Raw genomic sequence first — 21655 nt, forward strand, 5'->3', positions numbered from 1 at the left:
AAAAGTGCATCAACAGGACTAAATCCAGATAAGATGAAACTCGACCAGTATTTAGATTTGAACAAGTAAAAATTGTTTTTGATGCACTCTGTAATCGATTCTTTAACTAGTCTCTTTGATTCAGTAAAAACATTTGTTTTAATAGAAACTATGACAGTTGATTCTGGCCACTTTTGTTTATTTATTACATGTTTTATTTCATCATTGAAATTCGTAGTACAATTAAAATTGTCGAATAAAAACAAGCAATTTTTTCCATTGTTTAGGCTTAGAGTATTATCAAGTTCTTTTGTAAGAAGTCTTGTTTTGTCATCTAAGCTAGAAATTTGTTCTAAAAATAAAACTTCCAGTAAAAATGTTAAAAACATTAAAAAAAAGTTTATAACATAAAAAAAAAAAAAATAACCACATGCCGGCTTGTAAAGACTTTTAATAGTTTTTTATCCAAAAACATATTTTATATTTTTCAAAATCGTAAAAAAAGTACTTAAGCTCATGTTTATGCGAAGAAATAAATAAATGAATACAAATATATACAAAATTCATTAAACAACCAACAACTTTCTTAGATTAAGTCACAGAGAACTACTTAAGCTTTATAAACCTGAGTCAATAATGTAATCACAAATGTTGTTGAAGTTCTTTTTGTTGCCAATATTTTGAGAGTTTAAATAAAAAACATGCTTAAATTTCTTTAAACTATCAATCTCATTGCAAGCCCACAAGTAGCAAACGTGCTGCAAAAAAGTTGTTTTCCCAAATGACGCTTGTGCACTGTTAAAATAAAATCATTAATCACTAAACACAAAAATATTCCTTAAAAGTAATCGAGCTAAACTAACCTTATAACTATGTTAGTTTCAATAAAAATGTCTTTCCACATCACTAAACTTTTAAGTTGATGATCTTTTAAACTTTTACTGCTTAAATATTCTATATTTTCAGTTGAACTTGAATTTTCGACTTTAACTAGATTAAAACGAAGTTCACGCATTGGAATCTCAATTACAGGTTTAAAAAGTTTAAAACTTATCGTCTTGTAATCTTTTAAGTATCTTCTTTTTAAAGTTGATTGAATTTTTTCACTTAAGGTTCCTGTAGACTTTATCATTTTATAAAAACTACCACAAAGTCGTTTAAAAAGTATAAATCTGTTGTTAACAACTGATTTGTAGTATACATATAGTAATTAGAGTCTTAAAAACTTTCAACATTTGTTTGTATTAATAAATATGTTTGTATTTCTCTTAAAACAAAAAAATACTTTAACAACTAGTTATAGAACTACTTTTATCCATGGGCTGACTTAACAGCTTTTTAATATTCTCATCTAGTTCTTTTTCTTCTTGTGCTTTTTTCAATAAACTGTTACTGTAAACTTCTTTACTAAAATTTTCTGTCCAAACTAAGGAACTTTGTTGGTCTAAATATCAAAAATATTGATCGTGAGAAATATTTTGTAGTTTAGTGGCTAATTACGTATAACTTACATTTACAAATTTACCTTGATTGTATTTATTAATACATTTGAGTTCTATCTGTAATTTTTCTTTATGTTCATTTTTTGTAAAAGATTCTAAATTTATTTCTGAGTAACTTTGATTGATTTGACTGTTTTTTGGTGAGTTACAAAATGATTGAACAATCGATTTCATCTGCCCAAAATTACAATACAGATCCTTAAGTTCTATCTCGGTAGGTAACTCCTACGAGTTTAAAGATTGTCGTACAATTATAAAAATTTATGAAATTTATTTATAACACTTTTTAAGACAATAAACTTACTTGAAAACAGATACAATATGTTTTCGGTTACATACATTGCTTAATTAAAAGTATAGTTTTAAACTAATAACCTTTTTAGCGAACAAAGAATCTTTTTCTCTAATGTAAATTTTGTTTCGTTCTTCTAAAGAGCTCGTGTGATGTTTCATCACTTTTAAAATTCTACTGCTTTCCATGCTGTTATGGTGCAGAGACAGAACGTCATAATTCCAGGATCTCATCGAATTTTTGTAACAGTTGAGTCTATCTAACACTTGACATGTTTTTCTCCAGTAGTTGTCAAAAGTTTCTTGAGTCATTGTCTTTCCATTTACAAAACCTACAGAGTTTTAGAATTTAGTAACAAAAGTGTAAAGTATTAATAGCGTAAGTTTTAACATGATTTTATTTACTATTTTTATAGCTTAGAAAGCAATATCTACAAACTAGCTACTAGATAATATTATACTTGTGTCACATTGAAAAGATAACTGTAATGATTAGCATAAAACTTAATTTTAAAACTAAATGAATTTAGTCTTTATTTTAGTTATATCTTATTAATTGCAGTAAGTTTTAAATTTTATTCAGCTAAGTTTTAAAAAATTCAACGAACATTTTAAGGATTTTTTTATGTTTACAAGTCGGATGATGTCAAAGAGAGAAGATTTTTGATTTTCTTGAGGATGACGGCTCCACCATTTCCAATCAGCCGGTTGTACTTGAGTGATAAACCTAAATTTTCATATGTTTTGTTTACTTAAAATATTTTAGCTACAATATGTACTAACAGCAAAAGCAATTTTAAAATTTGTGCACAAAAAAAAAACTATCAGTGTTGAGATATTGTGAGTTAACTTCAATTTTTAATCGACTCAATTAGTATTTGTAATTAAGATGTTATTGAAATTTTTAATGTATTTAATCGAAAAAAATACTTTATTAAAGTGTATAATGTTTTCATATCCAAGTTATCAATTTCTCCATACGTTATTAGGTCGTATTGTTCATCATTTAGTTGTTGTTCATTTTTCAAAAACTTTAAGTAGTTTGTTTTCAGCTTGACTACCTGTTATGAATATTGTAAATTATAAAAATAAAAAAAAACATGGTTGTTTTGTACTTATAATAAAAACTCTAGAAACATCATCAGAAGTAGCTCATTTGCTAACAAGAAAAAAAAAGTTTCAACCTTTTGAAAATACAGACTGTATTAAACGAAAACACCTTTTTGAAAATATTACTTAGAAAAATTCAGTTTAGACTTTTGCAAATCACAGACTATACATACACAAACATAACATAAAAAATTGTACATTGTATTACAAACTTGTTTAAAAGTCAAGCTTGTTCTGTCATCATTAAGGGGTAGATGTTCTTCTAAGAACCATCTAAGTGCGTCAGTACCATCGTTTATTAGCAAAATACATATTCTTGAAAAGTAATCAACGGAAACAGATGTATCTTTTTTCATAGCAAGTAAATAGAGGCTTTTAAAAGCACGCTAAAAGTTCAGTTCTTGACTGTCAGCTCAACCTAGCATAACAACAATGGAAAAGATTTTGCTTTTGTTTGCCTTGTTACGTCATAATACTTGTTAGCATGGCTGTATGTTGTATCATAGCAGACGAAAATAAAGTTTAATTGTAAAACATAACGCAAATAAAAATACTTTTTTAAACACTTTTTTGAACCATTCTCATTTTTTTTTGGTTTAAATTTACTCTTAAAGTATTTAGTTTTAAATACAATTTACTTAACTTTTTAAAGACCTTTTTACAGTTATTATAATTTAGTAATGAAAGATATGTTAAATATCATACAAATTTTGACACTTTTTAAGTCAAAATGAAAAAATTATTATTAGTTTAAGAACGTAATATGGATAATGTTAAGTTGATGGATAAGCACCAGTTCTTGAAGCCTTGTTTTTAAAATAATTTTGTTTTCTTAAAATACGCTTATTAATAAAACGAGCTTAAAATTTAATCATCCAAGCTTCAAGTTTGGCGTTTTAGTATACGGTCAAAGTTTGCAAATACTTAAAATTTTAAATTTGTAAAAAAAAAAATCAAATTGTACAGCTCTTGTAAATTTTTCATCATTCATAACAATTAAGTAATATACATTTGTATAAAAGAAATAAGTCAAAACCAGTTTTTAAATTTTACATGTTTTTAAAATGTTTATTTGTTTGAATTAAGTTTAGCATATAAAGTTTGTATAACAATAATTTTATAAACAAAATGTTATTTTGAATAGTTAAATTGCTAATAAAATTCTTTTTACAAGTTTCTATTTTCATAGACTCTTTGTGACGCGATAAGAAAATAATTTTTTCGAAAAGCAGTTACATGTCAGGATTTATTATATTAATCATTTCTTAATACTTAATCTCCTGAATAATATTTTCACTTGAAAAGTACTATTCCTTCAGTACTAAAGAAACTAAAAGGAGTTTATAGTGTTTTTGTGAACACTTTTGCTAAACTGATACCTTCAGCGGAAATCAGCGCATATCAAAACGAATAATAAAATAAATAACAAGTAAAACGATAAAATGCGCAGTTTTTGTATTATAAAAAACAATATTTATAGACATACAATAAAAAAATTTATGGCATTGTTAAATTATAATAAGATATGACAAAACAAACATTTTCAAAGAGTATGCGAGTTTGTAAATAAAATTTAATTTTAATCTACAACAGTCCAGTGTAAAGTAAAAACTAATTTATCCATTCAAAACTAGTCGGACAATTTTTAAGGCTTTTTTAGTGTTTATTTTTGTTATTGGAAACCATATCTGTGGTCTTAAAAAAAAAGCCAAATAGTTAGTTTTCTTTTTACTTTAAAATTGAGCTTATGTATTAAATAAATACTACTTCATCAGACATACTAAAATAATGAATTTAGTTTTTATGTTGTTGTATAGAATAACAATAAATTTAAGAATTACTACATTTTTTAGAGTTATATCCAAAATAATCAAAGTAAGCAACGTATCAAAGTTTGTGTACACATCTATTAATGTTTAACGTGTTATAAAGCTCATATTGATAATTACTTAATTTCTGCATAGGTCATCTGAAAGGAATAAGTTGCTTTTTTGTTACAATAAAACCTACAATTTCCTTGCTTTTACAACAGTATTACTAGTAGTATTACTATTAGTATTACTGATTTTTATTGTTATTGTTTTTTAATTATTGATATATTTTAACTATTTATAAATTTTTTGTGTCGAAGTAAAAGTTATTAGAAAAAACTTAATATAAAACAAGCAAAGCAAAAAGTATGTTTGTTGTTTGATAAAACTAATTTTTAACACATTTGGGAAAAAAGCCAAAGTTGATTTGAAACTAGATAAAAACAGACTAAAAGTATAATTTAAAGACTTTTTCAACCTTAATGTTTCTAATTAAAATTAATTTGAAAAGTTAGTTAAAGTATGTTACTAAATTCTATTTTTATTGTTTCCCTACTGTTGAAGTTTACACATGGGCACTTTACTTTTGAAACAAAACTTGGAAATTTAGGTAGTTTAATTTTTTAATTATTTGATTTTATAATTAAATAGTAAAGTTTTCTACCAAAACCTTGTCTACCAAACTTGAATAATAAACGAACTAAAATTTATTTTATTATTACTTTTATTATATTTTACGTACATAAATATTTTTATATAGTTTAAGTGTTATAGTCCTGGACAAGAAATTAAACTGTATCCATGGATTATGACACGATAACAAAAAAGTTTTTTTCGTACATCAGGTACTTATACCAAACTTTTTGAGTTCTTTTTTTTTCGTTCAACATCCTATTATGAATTAAAATATTTAATGTTTAAAAAAGTCTTAGAAAAATCAATAGTATTTTGATAACACACTTAAATTTTGAAATAGTAAAAACTTAATATAAAAAATACTACAGCTCTAAAATTAATTAAATTAAAAAAAAACTACCCTCGTATTATACATTTGATAAAATGTATGTCCTGGACAAGACGTTAAAATTTATCCAAGTGGTGTGCGACTCGATAACCGAAAGGTTTTTTCGTGCACCAAGTCCTAGGACCTAATATTTTGAGCGTTTTTATTTTTGTTGTTTAATAAACAATGATAAGACTATTACGTTTTTTATATTTTTTTGTAAGTGAAGATTTTAATTAAATTTTCAAAGCAGCAAGTAAGTAAAATTTAATAGATGTTGTACGGTTTACAAACAAAAACTATATATAACATTCATACTATAAAAAAAATCTAAGCTTTGGCTAAGTTTTTTTTTTCGAGTATTTTAGTTTCAGCATTTAAGTACGCAAAATGCTTAGTCAAGAAATATTTGGTTCTATAGTTATTACTCAAACACTTTAATCGGTTATTATGTTTTTGTTACTTTTTTATACGTTTAACGAACTTAGTTGCTTTAAAAAATTAAATAATCACTTTCCATAAGAATATCTTTGTTATAAACAGATGTCTACTTAAATGGAAGAAAGGTTCTGGCTCATACCAAAACCGAGCCTGCTTTAGAAATTGGTTCTGGAAAATCTAGGTAAGTAATCTATCTGTAAAGTTTGTAAATAGTCATACTAAATAAAAGTTATAAAATATTAATAAAGTAATTGTTTTTAAAAAATCATCCCATTTAGTTACCACATGAATCATGGTAATTTTGATGTAATAGAAGACCTTCATGCTAAAGAGACGCTTGATAACTTTATAATTGAAGAGAAAAACCCTGAAGATTCGAATAAATCTCCATTTGTAGTTAAATTTAAATCCAAAACCGACAAAAAATATGTTAGTTCAGACTTATGTTAAACAAACGGTAATGAAATTTAATTTAATAAACACGTAAATACAAGGTTCGTATTTTGTTTGATGAATGCAAAAAAGGAGACGAAGTTTGTGAAAAATACACGAGAAGAAGCAGCTTAGATGGAGTTCATTATTTTAAGGTAACAGAAGTTGCAGATAAATCTGTGAACAGATTGTGGCTTAAACTGTTTGCTGAAGAAGAAGAGCACGTATATGGAGGTTGGCTTTTTATTTTGGACTTCGAAGAAAAAAAGAAGTTGTCATAACTCTTTTAACGTCAAGCTGTTTTTTTTTATAAACTTTAGTCAGATTTTGTTCGTAGCTTTATTTATTTCTAAATTACTAGTTTTTATTTTAAAATAAAAGTAAAGTATTCCTATACATACTTTTTAATAAACACTAAAAGTTTTAAATAACATTTTATAACAGAGTGCTGCTAAAGTTTTGTTTCTTAGTCAAAAAATGCTGTTTGCACAAACTTGTTTTTGAACCATTGCATTTTTTGTTGCATACATTACATAGAATAAAATTTAAGGAGGAGAACAATACAGCCATTTCTCCCTGAAAGGTCACAATTATCCAATTTGGGCCAGAGAACAAGGTGTCGGGAGAAATCACTCAACTTTTCTTACAAAAATGGCAGGTTTTAAATTAGCTAATGAACGGCTTTTATTAATAAGGTGACAAAAATTAAATAACTTAATGAAAATTTGACTTGAAACGTTTAATAAATTATTTCAAGTTTTTAAATAATATTTCTGTTAACTTTTTAGTTACTTAATAGATATCCACAGTGGAGCGGGCGGGGATTACCATACTACTTACTGGCCTCAATCTACATTTGTTACAGACCGACTGGTTTACTACCATTTAGACTACAACCACTACCATGTTCTTGATTTTAAGTTGGTTGTTGTTGTTGCGCTTAGACGTAAAACAAAGCATATGGATGAAAGTTTTGTATTTTCATATGAAAATAATTAAAGAAAAAAAATTTTTAAATATTTTATTCAACCTTTGCTCAACCTGATAACTTTGAGTTTTACATAAGAAATATTAATAATTTATACATTTTCTAAGTGTCTTTTGAAGGTCACCAAATTATCATGAAATTGAGCTTTGGGAAGACGTATCAGCAGCAACCATGTTCATGGAGACAGCTCCAACTTGGACTCTAGTACTTAAAAATCTTTCTTCGTTTTTTGGTAGACAGCCATTACCACCAAAATGGTTGTACAATGGAGCTGTACTCGGACTACAAGGTGGTACGGAAAAGGTAAAACTATTTTATGTTATCTTTAAAAAAGTTTTAAAAACTTAAACTAAATATATTAACAAGTTTTTTATTTAGATAAAACACTTTTTACCAATGCACTTTGCATGTCGTATGAAAACTTAATTTATATTTCTTTTAATAAGGTTGTTTATGCGTTTTTATTATCAAAGCAACATTCACATATGTTTTTTTTAAATATATAAAGCATTTAAGTAGTAAAAATAGTTATTCTTTCATACATTTTGTATTTTTATGTAGTTTTATTTTAAAGTTTGTGTTATTATGTAACGTATAAAACTTTTTATTTGACATTATTTAGAAATTTCCACTACTAGTTTACAAGTATTTTTGTTTTAAATAGTACATGTTATTAATATTTTAATAAGTCATTAAACAAGATTATTAGTTATTTTTTATATATGTGAAAATTTCTACTAATTGTTTCTTAATAAATTGAAATTACTTGACACTAAATTCATCAATAATCTTAAATATCGGTCGTATTTAAAAAGTAAGAAATTTTAAAATAACTCATACTATATTACTAGGTTTGTTGGCTAGTTTATTGTTTTAAAACTTCTTAAATCACTTTAATTAATTTGTATAAATTATATTGTATTTATTTGTCTTAACTAAAAAAGTTTGCTCGATTTACTAAAATGTAAAAGCTTATTTAAATAATAAATGATAATGTTCAAATTATGTATTTCATTTATTACCAGGTTTCGGTGGCAAATCAACCTGGTAGTAAATAAATCATTTAATTTGCGCATTATTGTATAAATTATACTAAAGAAACAGATATAGTATAAAAAACATAGTAATATAAAAACATCAGCAAAAAATATTTATCTGATTTGATTTTAAATTAAAACTTATAAGAGTTTGTCATATGTATCAAAAATATTTTTTTTACAAAAGTGGTTTTTAACAAATATAAGTTTATTATCAAAGGTTACTTGTGAAACTTTTTAAAGATCATTTATTATTCATAAGAAATTGAAGATGAATTAATTGTCAAATACATAGCTACCTTAAAACATATTTTTACCAACTAAGATGAAAATCAATAACTTTTTGTAATCGGGCAGTTTTAAATTTTCTAAATTGACCCTTTTATTGGAATATCATTTAGTTTGTCATTAAGAATAAAATTACTAACAGATATAATTATTTTCAATTTAAGTTTTTATTTTTAAAACGAACAGGTAAATTGTTAAAAATAATTTGAAAATTTATTAATTTTTTTATTTATAACATACTAATAAAAAATGTAATTTTACTTGTTTTATTTTTTTACGAAGTGTTTAAAAAATTCTAAACCTTAGTAATAAGTACAAATTACTTAAACACAAACATAAAATATTTACAAAAATACATTTTAGAATAATATTTTATTCATGCACTTTATTTAATTTTTAAACACATTTTAGAATACATCTTTTACTACGGATTTCCTTGAATTTCGATCTACCAAAGCAGTGTATACAACAAAAAAAGGCTTAAGATAGTTATTGTAAAACTTATGCATATTATATGAAAAAGTTTACAAATTGTTCTTTCTGTTTTGCTGCAACTTTTTTTTTTGCTTTACTAACTTTAACAACAGCGCTTTAGAAATAAATTACTATTTAGGTAGTTCAAACGTATAAAAACCTAAAAAATGAAGGCGTAGAAGTTAGCGCTATTTGGATTCAGGATTGGTCTGGAAACTACTTCACTGAGCTTGGTTCTCGTGTTTACTGGAATTGGAGGTGGAATAAAAACTTCTACCCTAATTTAGACAAAGTTATAAAGGTCTTTTATACTACTAGTTTATTTTTTTGTTTAGTTTAATTCAAAAAATTATATTTTTATTTTTATTTTTCAAAAATATTTATTATAGTATAATTTTTACAGTACTTATTTAACTATACATAAAAGTCAGTAATTAATAAATAATCTTTACAGACACAACACTTGTTCTTTTAAAACAGGACTTTGACGAAAATGAAAATGTGAAGTTTTTGTCTTACATAAACCCACATGTAATAGTTGGTAGCGAAATGTACAATGAAGGAGAAAAACATGGATACTTTATTAAAAACAAGCAAGGTTTATTTAAGAAAATTATGTTAAGTAAAGCGTTTCAAAGCAAGCTATTAACTACAACTTTATACAAAGATATGCAAGTAAAAACTTTAAGTTCAAATCATTAAAGTCCTCATTTCTTTTATATTTCTAGCTAAATATGTTTCTATAATTTACGAGTAACTTGACAAAAAACAATAGGTGTTTTTTAAATGCGCTCATATAAAAAGTTTTTTTGTTTATTTTGTTTTACGTAAACTTTGTATAAAAACGTGTGTTTATTGACTTTAGGAAGTCCACTAATTATCGATTTTGAAATGGACTGCGCAACCGTTGACCTTACAAACCCCGATGCCTACGAGTGGTATAAAACAATACTAAAAGTTTAAAATTTATTTACTTTATCATAGTCTTGATACAACATTTACCACATGTTCTAGGAAATGCTGCAATTAGGATTTGGTGGCTGGATGGCAGATTTTGGTGGTGAATACTTGACTGTTGATGACGCTGTTTACTTTAGCGGAGAAGACCCCAGATTGATGCACAACAAATATTCAGAAATGTGGGCTAAGTTGAACAGAGAAGCGTTAGAAGAAGAGGGAAAAGTTGAAGACACGTTTCTGTTTTTCAGATCAGGTTAGATAGTATAGATTTTTGTTTTTAACAAGTGTTTTTTAAGTATTTTCATTTATGTAAAAAGTTACTTATTGCGTATCAAATCACTTTTTTTCTTTATTTATTTTTGTATTTAGCAAATAGAAAAAAAAAATTTTTTACATCAGCAATCCCTTACTTTAAAACCATTGTTTTTAAAATATATTACATTTGAGGTATAAAAGCAGTTGAAATAAGTACATACAATCAAAAACAAATGATTTAACTAAAGACTTTAAGCTTTTTTTTTAATAAACTTTTTAACAAAATATATAAAAGGTTTATATAAATATACGAATATACTTTATACATCATTGACACTAAACTGTATCGTAGTACCATCAACAGCCTAATGATACTTGTATGATAGCTAAAAATTTTTATCTATTTTTACTTTATAATATATTAGTATTAAAATTCATCGTATTCATGTTTATGTGCAGGATACGGAAGATCACCTGGATATGCAACTACTGCATGGGCTGGAGACCAGAATGTAGATTTTTCATACAGTGATGGACTTGCGTCAACCATACCTGCTGCCTTGTCACTTGGAATGTCTGGTACGCATTAAATATTGAATGATTTCATTGGTAACAAAAATAACTAAGCTACTTATAAAATTTTAAAAACTTTTTGCTTGCATTTAAAAAAGTTTTACTTTTATAAAAACTCAAAGCAAATATATAAACTTACAAACATTTTAAATTAAAATTATAGTGTCTTAATTTTTTTGTTTTTAAAATTCAAACACGTATTAATAATTTATATTACCATTTTTGAAAAATGAGTTACAAAATCTAAAACTTTACCTCTTTGTCCTTTAATTTTTTCATCTTATAATAGTTGTATGTTAACTTTATCTTCCCAAGAAGATAACCTTCAAGGGAAAAACTTAAATAGAAAATGTTTATACTTTAAGTATCAGTCTTTTATTTTATACTAAACGAAGTAAAATAAATTTTAATTTTTAGCCCTTTATAATCAATATTTAGTGAGGTATATTGAACACCAAACAACCTCTAAATAAAAAACTAAGTACCCAAATACAAGATATCTGGAGTAACATAAGTAATGGTTTCTATTAACAAAAACGGAGTGAAAATTGTACAATAAAAAAGAGCACATAAACTTATCGGAAATACTAGAAAATGTTAAATCAAAGAACAAGTTGACTTTTATTAATGCTTTAGTTTTAAAAAAGTGCGGTAAATTTCTAACCAAAGTCTATAGAAAGCCAACTTCCACGAGCCATTACCTTAACTTACAGTTTTTCGCTGCTAGCGAAGAAAATTTGGTGTAGTTCAAACCTCGTACCACAGAATACAAAAAAATGCTCATCATAAATTTGATTGATAAATTAGATAAAATTTCAGTGAGTAAAATAATGAAGTCACAGTCTAATCAATCAAATTGAGTTAAACATTGTGGTTCTTAAAATACCCAGTGTTACTGCAGTACCGTTCATTAGAGTTTTTTTTTAGTTAAAAGAAATACTGATTAGAAAGTATTTTAAATTTAACATTATGATTTTTTTACTACCACTTCTAGGTACATACTTAATTAAACGGGAAAAGACTCAATAACATCAAAAGAAAATAAAAGTGTTTACAAATACTAATGATACTGAAGTAGTAAATATCAAACCTAATGGCTTTTAAACTAAGTATAAAGGAACATGTCTCTAGATAAATTTAGTTGTATTTTGGTGTAGTACAAAACAAAATCAACTCAACAGTAAGAAATGCTATGAAAAGATCCTAAACAGCGGAAAATTTAATTAGCAGCCCTACTTTTTCAAAACAGTTTGAAATTTTAAGGTTTAAAGTTTTGAGGAATTGTTTAAACTGTTTTGATTTAATCAGACTAAACTAATTTTAAATAACCACCTAATATGTAATATGTTTAATAAATAGGTTGGATATACGGTTTCAGTATTTACTTAGGGCTTTTGTGTTATTTTAAATTGGTTAAATGACAATTCAAATTCCGAAAAATAAAACCTAAAAAAAAAATTAAGGGGCCACAACTTAAAAAGTAGAATCATTAAAAAAAAATAAAAAATATGTATGTTTTTCTTATTAATATCTACCAGCCATTTTTTCTTTTTGTAAAATATTAAATATTTTTTAAGATATCAAAAAAAAATATATATATATACATTAAAACTTATTTTAAAAATATATATTACTTTTTTAGTTGTGGCCCTTTAAATTTTTTTTGAATTTGAATTGTCGGAAATTGTCGTGCACTCTTTTAAATTGTATTTTGTTAAAAACTTTTCTATGTTTAAAGATGCAATTTAAACGATTAGTAAGGAAAAAATAAAACTAAATGTTTTGATTTTATTAGGATAAAATGAAAGATATTTTGTAAATTTATATAATTATAAGTTTTATGTATATTAATGTAACAACCTGTACAATCATTAAATGTTAACTCTAATAAAACAGTTATATGGTTGAAACTTTTTTACATGAAAATTTAACGTTGTTTTTGTGTTGAACTTCTTTATTGTTTATGTTTTTAAACTCTATTCAAACAAGGTATGGGAATAAGTCATTCAGACATTGGGGGATATGTTTCAGCGATGTGCATGGTCCGTAATCAAGAACTACTGCTAAGATGGGCGGAAATGGCTGTTTTTACTCCGATTATGAGAACTCATGAGGGGAACCGACCAACAATCAATTGGCAGGTTTTAAAATATTTTTTGTTTATACGTGCAACATCATGCAAAAATATTTTAATTGTCATTGGTATCAGGCCAAATTTAATAATACATTAATAAAAAGTTATAAGCTTAGTCTAAGTTATTTTTTACTTTTGTAGCCATTTTTTTCGAATATTTTTATAAACAAAAAAAAAAATTCTTAATCTTAAATTATTTTCCTATCATCATATTTATTTATTCTAATAGTACTGAGTAGTCTTATTGCTACAAAAGCAATCGATTTTATTGTATGCCATTTAACCAGGTTTATACAAGCAAGCAGACATCTACATCCTTTGCTCGTCTCACAAAAATTTACACTTTGCTCACCCCGTACCACTCGTTTATCGCTGAAATAAACAGCCAGCAAGGTATACCAGCGCAAAGACCAATTTTTATCGAATATCCCGACGATAATGTGGCATACGACATCAAGTTTCAATATATGTACGGTCCAGGTGAGGTTGCTTAAAAAGTTCTAATATAAAAGAGTGTAATAAAAAATGTTTAAGCTTTTTTAATTAGTGAATAGCATTAAAGCGTTTTTAGTTTTTTGCTTTGTTTGAAATTTGTTTAAGTTTACATTGAGTGGCTTGCAAATCTACAAGTTCGATGCGTCTTAGACAATTTTTTTTAATTCCTTTTACTTCAGTATTTTAAAGTAAGTCTTCAATTATTTACTTGAAAACATAATTTTTTAATAAAATTATAAAGTATATAAAGTGTTGCTTATTATCAAAAATTAATACTACAGCTTTGTAGATATGACAATGAAATATAGACTAAATGTTTTTAAGAAGTCAGCATTTTTTAAAAGTTTTTATAATATACTACTCTCAAACATAAACTATTTAACTTCTTTATTCTACTTACTTTTTTATTACGTAGACTTGCTAGTTGCACCGGTTTTACTCGAAGACTGCTCGTATTGGACAGTTTACCTTCCAGCAGGGACTTGGTATTATCTTTGGAATGATACCGAAATCGTTGTTGAGCCTTTCGGTGAGAGCAAAGATTACAAAGGTTCAAACGTTGTAATTGACGTGAAAGATTTAGGATATCCTCCAGTGTTTTATAAAGCTGACTCAAAATGGATTGACTTGTTTGAAGAAATTAAGCAAAACTGTGAGTTGGTGTTTTTATCATAAAAGAGTGATTCATCATCTGCCAAAAATGTTCTGAGCATATACTTATAATAAAAGAATTACTAGTTGTTAAATAAAACATATTCTGAGATCAGCACATTATCAACTACATGTACTATTTGTACTTTATAATATGGTTTTGAAGTTTATTACAAAAACAAAAATATAGCTTGAATTTATTAAGAAAATGTTAAAAATTAATTTATAAAAGTAAAACTTTGTAAACCTTAAGAGCAAGACTTTAACAAAGATTACATAAACATATTACAAAGTTCTCATTGAAAGTTTTGAACACTATAATATTTTTTTTAATTAGATATCTGTAAAAGTAATTTTATCGTTACTTACACAGTATACTTTATTTTTATTTATGGAGTAATTTCAAAATAAATAAAAAATATAAAAATACTGAAAATTTTCAGATGGTTATAGTTCAAATTTCAAACATGTAAAAGAGAATTTGAGCTGGGATTTGTTATGTAACGAACCCTGGATGTTTTTCTATTTATTGCTCAGAAAGTTATTCTGGTACTTGTTCTTCAATGTTTAATTTAGATTTGAAGTTAGTTAAATGTATAACACTTTGTAATTACATTTTTATTTTTTGTTACAATAAACGAAATTGGTTTAAACGTAGAAATATACACCAAACTTAAAATATATTCATTTATAACTAACGGATGTTTTGGTACGTTGTTTTTTGAAAACTATCTTATGTTGGTATATTCAAAAAGTATATATAATTAAACCTAATAAAAAATTTGTTTATAAATTTTAGAATTACTTTTCAGTTCAACATTTATTAAGATGTATGCTCCTTAACTAGTAATTGCGTTTGTTTCAATTAGGCACTATATTACTGTCTAGCAATTTTGTTAGATACAACTTTTTGGGACGTAAAAAAAAGCTATTTAGTTGGCTTTTGTGTACCTTTGACAAACCAAAATAAAATATATCTTTTTGTTTTTATTTTGCTGTTTTACGTTTTTGAGAGCTCATAAACCTACTTAAAAGCCATATATTTTGTTAAGTGTTCTCTTGTTTAAAATATTTTTCAACTTTTTAGTATTATATTTATTATATTGAAATTATATTTAAACTTGTTTGATAACTGTAGCATAAAAATCGTTTAAACTTAAATACTTTAACAAGTTTAAGTTTAATTTTGTTTTGTATTCTTTTTTTAATTTGTTAATTATATGTTTTTAGATCTTGCAATTTTTAAAATTTTATAAGTTACATAAACTTAATAAAACTTTTTTATTCATAGCAAATATTTATTTAAAACATGATATATAAATATCGTCAACAAAAATACTGATTATATATATAGTTGATACTTAATATATGAATTTATATCATTTATGAGAATTTTTATTTTAGTAACTTTTTATTTTTAAAATATAACTCTAAATTGTACTTATTGCATAAACTATAAAGCAGGGTTTCCCAAACTCATTTACTAAATCGCCCCCTTTTCAGTAATTTGAAAAAAAAATCGCCTCCCTCCTGATTTAACAAAGTCGTTTCCATTTGAGTACAAACTTTTGAGCTAAAAAAAGTTGTGTTTGAAATGTAATTTAGTCTGCTACTTCTTATGCACGCACTTTTGTGTTCAAAGTAGTTTACAGGGCTTGAGAAAATAATTTACAGTTATTTTCTTAGAAGCCCAGTAAAGTGTATTAAAATACTTAATCATTAAAAAGCCTTGTGTTATCTGTAATCAATCCTGTTTAAATATGAACTGTATTGAAACTAATGAAAATTTTAGGTCAGTGGTGGAGAATTTTTGTAGTCAGCAACTCTAATTTACTAAAAAATCTTTTCTAGTTTCAACTCGTTAAAAAAATGTAATTGCGGGCTGCATGATTTAAAAAAAATAACAAATAAGAAAATTAAAAAACTCGAGCAAAATTGTAATAAACTCATGTACTATTATTGTGATCTAGGAAATAATACTGTGAACTGAAAACGGAATGAAAGCGTATTTCAAAATATTGAGTATCAAAAAACTAAATTTTATTTATTATGCACAAGTAGTTTTCAATTTACTTAGCGGGTCGAAATTCGACTGGATCTGAGCCTTACGTTACCCATCTGAAATCTTAACTTAAATCTGACATTATAATTATATCTCATATAACAAATTTCGGACATTTAGAAGTTAATACTAAGTAAACTATTCAAGCCGCACAAAATACATAAATTATTTTATAAATAGGCATATTCTAAAATAACTATACCAGAGATTAAAAAAACTAAAAAAATGAACAGTTTATTATACACATAATAAAAGAAAAATTAAAAATTAATTTCTGATCTAGTTTGAGGAAGTTTGACCAACTGGTTGATTTTCTCACATGAAAAGTGGTTTCATCAACAGCTTCAGTTAATGCAGTAAATTTATTAATTTCAATACTAAGATATATTGTAAGCAAGTTAGTTGTAAAATTAAAAATTTAGTTTTAAACTTTTTAAACTATTTTTTTCGTAGTAGAATACCAAGAAATAGAGCTTGACTTGGAATAATCTTTAGGGAACTAAACCTTAATTCTAACAATTTTTTTTCTTTATTTAAATTCAAAAAAAAATCCAATGTTTTACACTTAATTCTGTGAACAGAAAGTAATCAATTAAAAAAAAAATTAACTAGGTTAAAATTTTGTTTTGTAACTGTAGCAGTCTTTTTGATGGCTTATTCTTATTTAATTCTGTTTAAAAAGTTTTTTTCTAGCTATTAGCCCATAATAATTTAACAGAGGAAAATAGTGAAAAACTAAAAGCTAGTGTTGAAGTATTAAAATAAACTAAGTATATTCTAATTGCTAATATAATTGAATTAAGAAAAAACAAAAAACAGTTGCATTAATAGTCTAAACCTCCTTATATAATAATAATTTGCTTAACAATAATAAATCAAGTTAGAAAAAAAATAGTTTAAGAAACTTTTAAATGAAAGAGTAGAAGTCATTTAAAATAAAGACCTCAAATCTATACTCTTTTAAAACCAAAAAATTCATTTTAGAATTTAAAACTTTAATGGTTATCAAAATTTTACAATCAGATAATAGTTATATAGTTATATAAGTTATATACAGATTAAACAAGTAATAACAAAAACCTGTCAAATAAAGGTCTTTCAAACAAATATTTTAGTTTTATCACTATGCTATAAAAACTTTTAGTGTAATGTAAAACGACGAATATGAACTACACAATTTAACCAGGTCAAAATAAAACTATTAACAACTTTAAAACATAAACCATTTAATAAACATAGTAGACTTCCGCTTAAGTTCAGACTTTGAAAAAAATTAAAACATGCAAACTAAAAAAATTATTACCATATATTTTTTTACAAAATATCAAATTTCAATATGTTATATGCAATAATGTTATGAATAAACATGAAATCCACTAAAACATAAAACAAACTTTCATTAAAATAAAACAGATCTATATAAGCTAACAAATACTATATATATTTTGTTTTATTAATATTTAGTTAGTAATAGACTTTACTTTAGTTATATATAGCAAAATATAAATTTGCTATTTTTATTTTGGTAAAAAGTGCGAACTCAAGGGGAAGTCCACCGTAACTAATATTTATTAGGCATTATGCAAACTTGTTGTAGAATAAATAGCTTGATAAAGTTGTTATTATAAAAATACTACTTAAATACAATACAAACCAGGTTAAATAAGAAGTTTTCAAAAGATCAAATCAAATTATAAAACTTTCATAAAATAATGTCTGCTACTGAAGTCTAGTATAATGTGAAGGATGAGGTTCATGACTGCTTGCAAGTTTTTCTAATCTGATTCTTAATCGATAAAATAGAGCCTTAAACCACCTCCTTTATAAATATCTAGATTAGATCTTTTGCTCAAGATGTTGATAACTAAACTGAAAGCTTTCTCAACAACATAGCTAGAAGGAAAAGCTATAAACAGCAATCTAAATTCCTCTTAAATGATTGGATACTTTTGCCTTAGTTTTTGTTGAGTCCAAAAGCTTTCATATTGTTCTTTGGAAGAATTTACTTTAAGTTTAAGGTTAGTTTGTAAGTCTTGAGAAGGTTTCCTGTATGTCGTTTATTTCAAAAGTATCTGCCTCGAAGGGATCCATATTTTTATCTATATGATAGCTTTTTTGTTTCAAATCTAAATTTTACTACTTAATATGTTAAAATCGTTAAAAATTCCAGATTTTTTCCAGGTTTTTTTTTAGCCGAACTTGTCAAGTTCAAGGTTTTTCCAGGTTTCTAGGTAAGTTGGCAACCCTGTACAGTTTTATTTCTTAGTCTAACTTGGTGACTTTTCAAAAAAAAACTAGAAATATCATGAGGTGATAGACAATAAAAAATAACATAGATTTTTACAAACCATTTATGATCCCAAATAACATATATGTCAGGTTATAAAATAGTGAGAGGGATTTCAATCATCTATGATATATGTAATTGTTAAACAAGGAAATATATGAATGAAAATATAGTACTTACTTGAAAGTAGGAGTCATAAGCACTTGATTTTTTTCTATTTTTTACATTAATAAAATAAACTTTTTTGTTCAAGTTTTACCTCAGGGTCAAATGATTAATAGCAAGCTTTAATTAGTAAAATAGCAAGAAAAAAAGTAAAAATCTCATGACAGCCCAAAATTTAAAAATCGCCCCCTTTTCGCCCCCTTACTACTTATCGCCCACCCTTTCGCCCCCTTACAAATTATCGCCCCCTAAATTACTAAAATCGCCCCCAGGGGGGCGATATCGCCCACTTTGGGAAACCCTGCTATAAAGTATGAAAGCTAGTTAAATATTCAATTAAGATTTTTTTTTAATTTCAAACTTCGATTTTACTAAAATAAAGTTACTTATGTATTTTTATTATCTTTAAAATATTTAATTTTTCGTATGTGCTATCAAAGTATGTCGTAAAAATCATTCATATTCATTGAATTTATAAACAACTACGTTTAATAGACTTTGACTTCTAGAAGCGTTACAGAAGTAAATAACAAAACATTTTTTTACTTCAAAATCTAGATATTTTTTTAAAACATACTTTGCTGGGTAAATTCAATTTGATCAAAAAACTCAAAAAAAAACTGTATGTACTTCAACTAATTAGATCGTTTAAACAAGCATTTGTTAGAAAAATATTAATCAAAGTTGTTACAAGATACGCCTTATATAAAACCAAAGAAAACTTTTGGGGAACTCTAGAGATCCTATACTTGGACTTTCGTATGCCGTGAGACAAACGGAAGTTAACTTAAAGGTTTGATCATAATAACCGAAGACAAGTAGTCTTCGGTAGACTGAGACCTGTGTTTCGTTCTTATTGAAACTCGTCAGTCAGCTGCTATCGAAAAACTTGCAGTCGTCAATCTACAAACTGTTTGTCATGTTTTACCATAAACAACCGTTTGCTGGTATTTTTGTCTGATGATGATGGTCTTATTGCATAAGAAAGTCCCGGCTTAGACTCTGTAGACTTTTGCGATTTTTCTTTAATCGTATTCAACACGAGCGTACCAGCTTTCTTACTTAGTGAACAAGGTGTACTATCGTTTATAACCCGCGATCATTTCTAACCTGATCATAATAAGTAATTTGCCTTGAATAATAACTGTTTAAAAAAGTAATTTATCAACGAGATCAAAGAACTGCGATTGAGATTTTACATGCTATTGCTCGTAATTATACTTAATTTAACAATGAATAATTTAATCATTTTCTTATTAAAAATTTCTATCTTTCCTAGTTGTTTTTTCGCTTGTGCATGATAAGGTTTACATTATACTTTTATTAACAAAAATTCGAATTATAAGATGAAGAAAAATTTCTTTAGCAACTGTTTACATATATAAAAGTAAGTATTTTAGTAAATAGCATTTATTCATATCAACGCCATTAAGCTACAAAGAAACATATTCTTGTTATTTCAAGTTGTGATGAACAAGTAAAAGATTTTCACCAATTGTTGAAAGCAATCGATTTCGCTTTTGTCCGAACAAGTTACCAGCTTTTGAAAATAACCTTTCAGTATAAACAGAAGATGGTGGTACCGAAAGATACCTTCTTGCAAACCTGGGAAGATGTGTGTATTTTATCTTGTTTGAGTTCCACCAAGACAAGACTTCAGCTTCTTTAAATTCTTCAGCAGATAAATTTTCTTTAGCAAAAAAAATAGTTTCTGTCTCAATCTCTTGATCAACTGAATCTTGTTGCTCACTTTCGTAAGTGTTTGCACTTGTTTCCAATTTAAATGTAGAATAGAACGACAAAAAAATTTGGAACATCATTTTTAGGTAGTTAAGCTTGAGGTTTATTAGGCGGTACTAGAGGAACTTGACCACTTTGGTCAGTTTCACGACAACTATGATTTTCTACTTCTTATTTCAGTAGCCTTACAACCTTTTGCTTGAAGTTAGCAGGGAAAACGTCAAGTCGATACCCGGGATCAACAGCTTTTGTGAGTAAAAACAAGTCGTTATCATAAAGGTTTTTTCGTGTGCTGTCATTAGTAGTATAAAACCTTCTTTCGAAAGCTTCTTTTATATTTTCTGGTGAACTATAAGCTTTATGATTAAAAAACTTTTTTAGTACTGCTGCATGCGGGATTACACTTGGAAGCAATGCGTTGTTTTTACTACACTGCTGCGTTACTATGTAAAAAGGTTCAAGTAGTTCATTAAGGAGGCTAACAAGTTTCCATTCATCAGCTGTAAGAAAATTTTTGGGTTTAAATTTGTTGTTAGCCATATAGTTCTGAACACTTGTTTTAAATTTTTTCTAGTCTTTTTAGCATAAGGTAAGTTGGGATCCACCTTGTTTCAACATCTTGCATAAGTAGCAAGGCTTTTTGTATTGACACTGATGAACTTAAAGTGACCTGGTTTTTTTTTTAGTTTTTTGCATGCTGTAAAAGAATGATTAAATTGGCCAACAGTTTGACGGTCCTTGGCTATTAACACACTTATGTTATTTTCTGACAACAGTGAATCTTTAATTATCAGTTGAAGCGTGTGAATGAAACAGGGTGCTGAAGAGGATTCTAACAACAACAGTCTTCATGTTAAATGCATTGTCGCGCAGAAAAACGTTAATGCGATTCATATTAATACCTAAACTTCCCTATTTCCCGAAATACCCCAAAGTTTTTCAAAACTAATTAGATCCTGATCCGACCAAATCTCACC

General features: G+C 26.2%; 2 protein-coding genes across 2 annotated transcripts; one reads left to right on the forward strand and one right to left on the reverse strand.

Annotated features, from left to right (window-relative positions):
* Nucleotides 1-1051: 1051 nt before the first annotated feature.
* LOC145828609 (uncharacterized) lies at nucleotides 1052-3238 on the reverse strand. The gene is made up of 7 exons (XM_082936366.1): nucleotides 3095-3238; nucleotides 2703-2833; nucleotides 2381-2499; nucleotides 1857-2104; nucleotides 1491-1706; nucleotides 1289-1423; nucleotides 1052-1102 (listed from the first exon to the last, which is right to left on the reverse strand). Exons 1-6 carry the CDS (start codon nucleotides 3236-3238, stop codon nucleotides 1406-1408), a joined length of 876 nt encoding a protein of 291 aa, XP_082792492.1. The 3' UTR covers nucleotides 1052-1102; nucleotides 1289-1405.
* A 3184-nt stretch (nucleotides 3239-6422) lies between these two features.
* LOC145828610 (sulfoquinovosidase-like) lies at nucleotides 6423-14448 on the forward strand. Its single transcript, XM_082936367.1, has 13 exons — nucleotides 6423-6566; nucleotides 6632-6803; nucleotides 7120-7227; nucleotides 7369-7489; nucleotides 7677-7860; nucleotides 9496-9657; nucleotides 9837-9954; nucleotides 10222-10313; nucleotides 10371-10569; nucleotides 11031-11150; nucleotides 13134-13285; nucleotides 13566-13758; nucleotides 14189-14448. Exons 1-13 carry the CDS (start codon nucleotides 6423-6425, stop codon nucleotides 14446-14448), a joined length of 2025 nt encoding a protein of 674 aa, XP_082792493.1.
* The last annotated feature ends 7207 nt before the right edge of the window (nucleotides 14449-21655 follow it).

The sequence above is a fragment of the Thalia democratica genome, chromosome 2 (assembly GCF_965202585.1).
Source record: "Thalia democratica chromosome 2, ktThaDemo2.hap1.1, whole genome shotgun sequence".
NCBI classification, from domain to species: Eukaryota; Metazoa; Chordata; class Thaliacea; order Salpida; family Salpidae; genus Thalia; species Thalia democratica.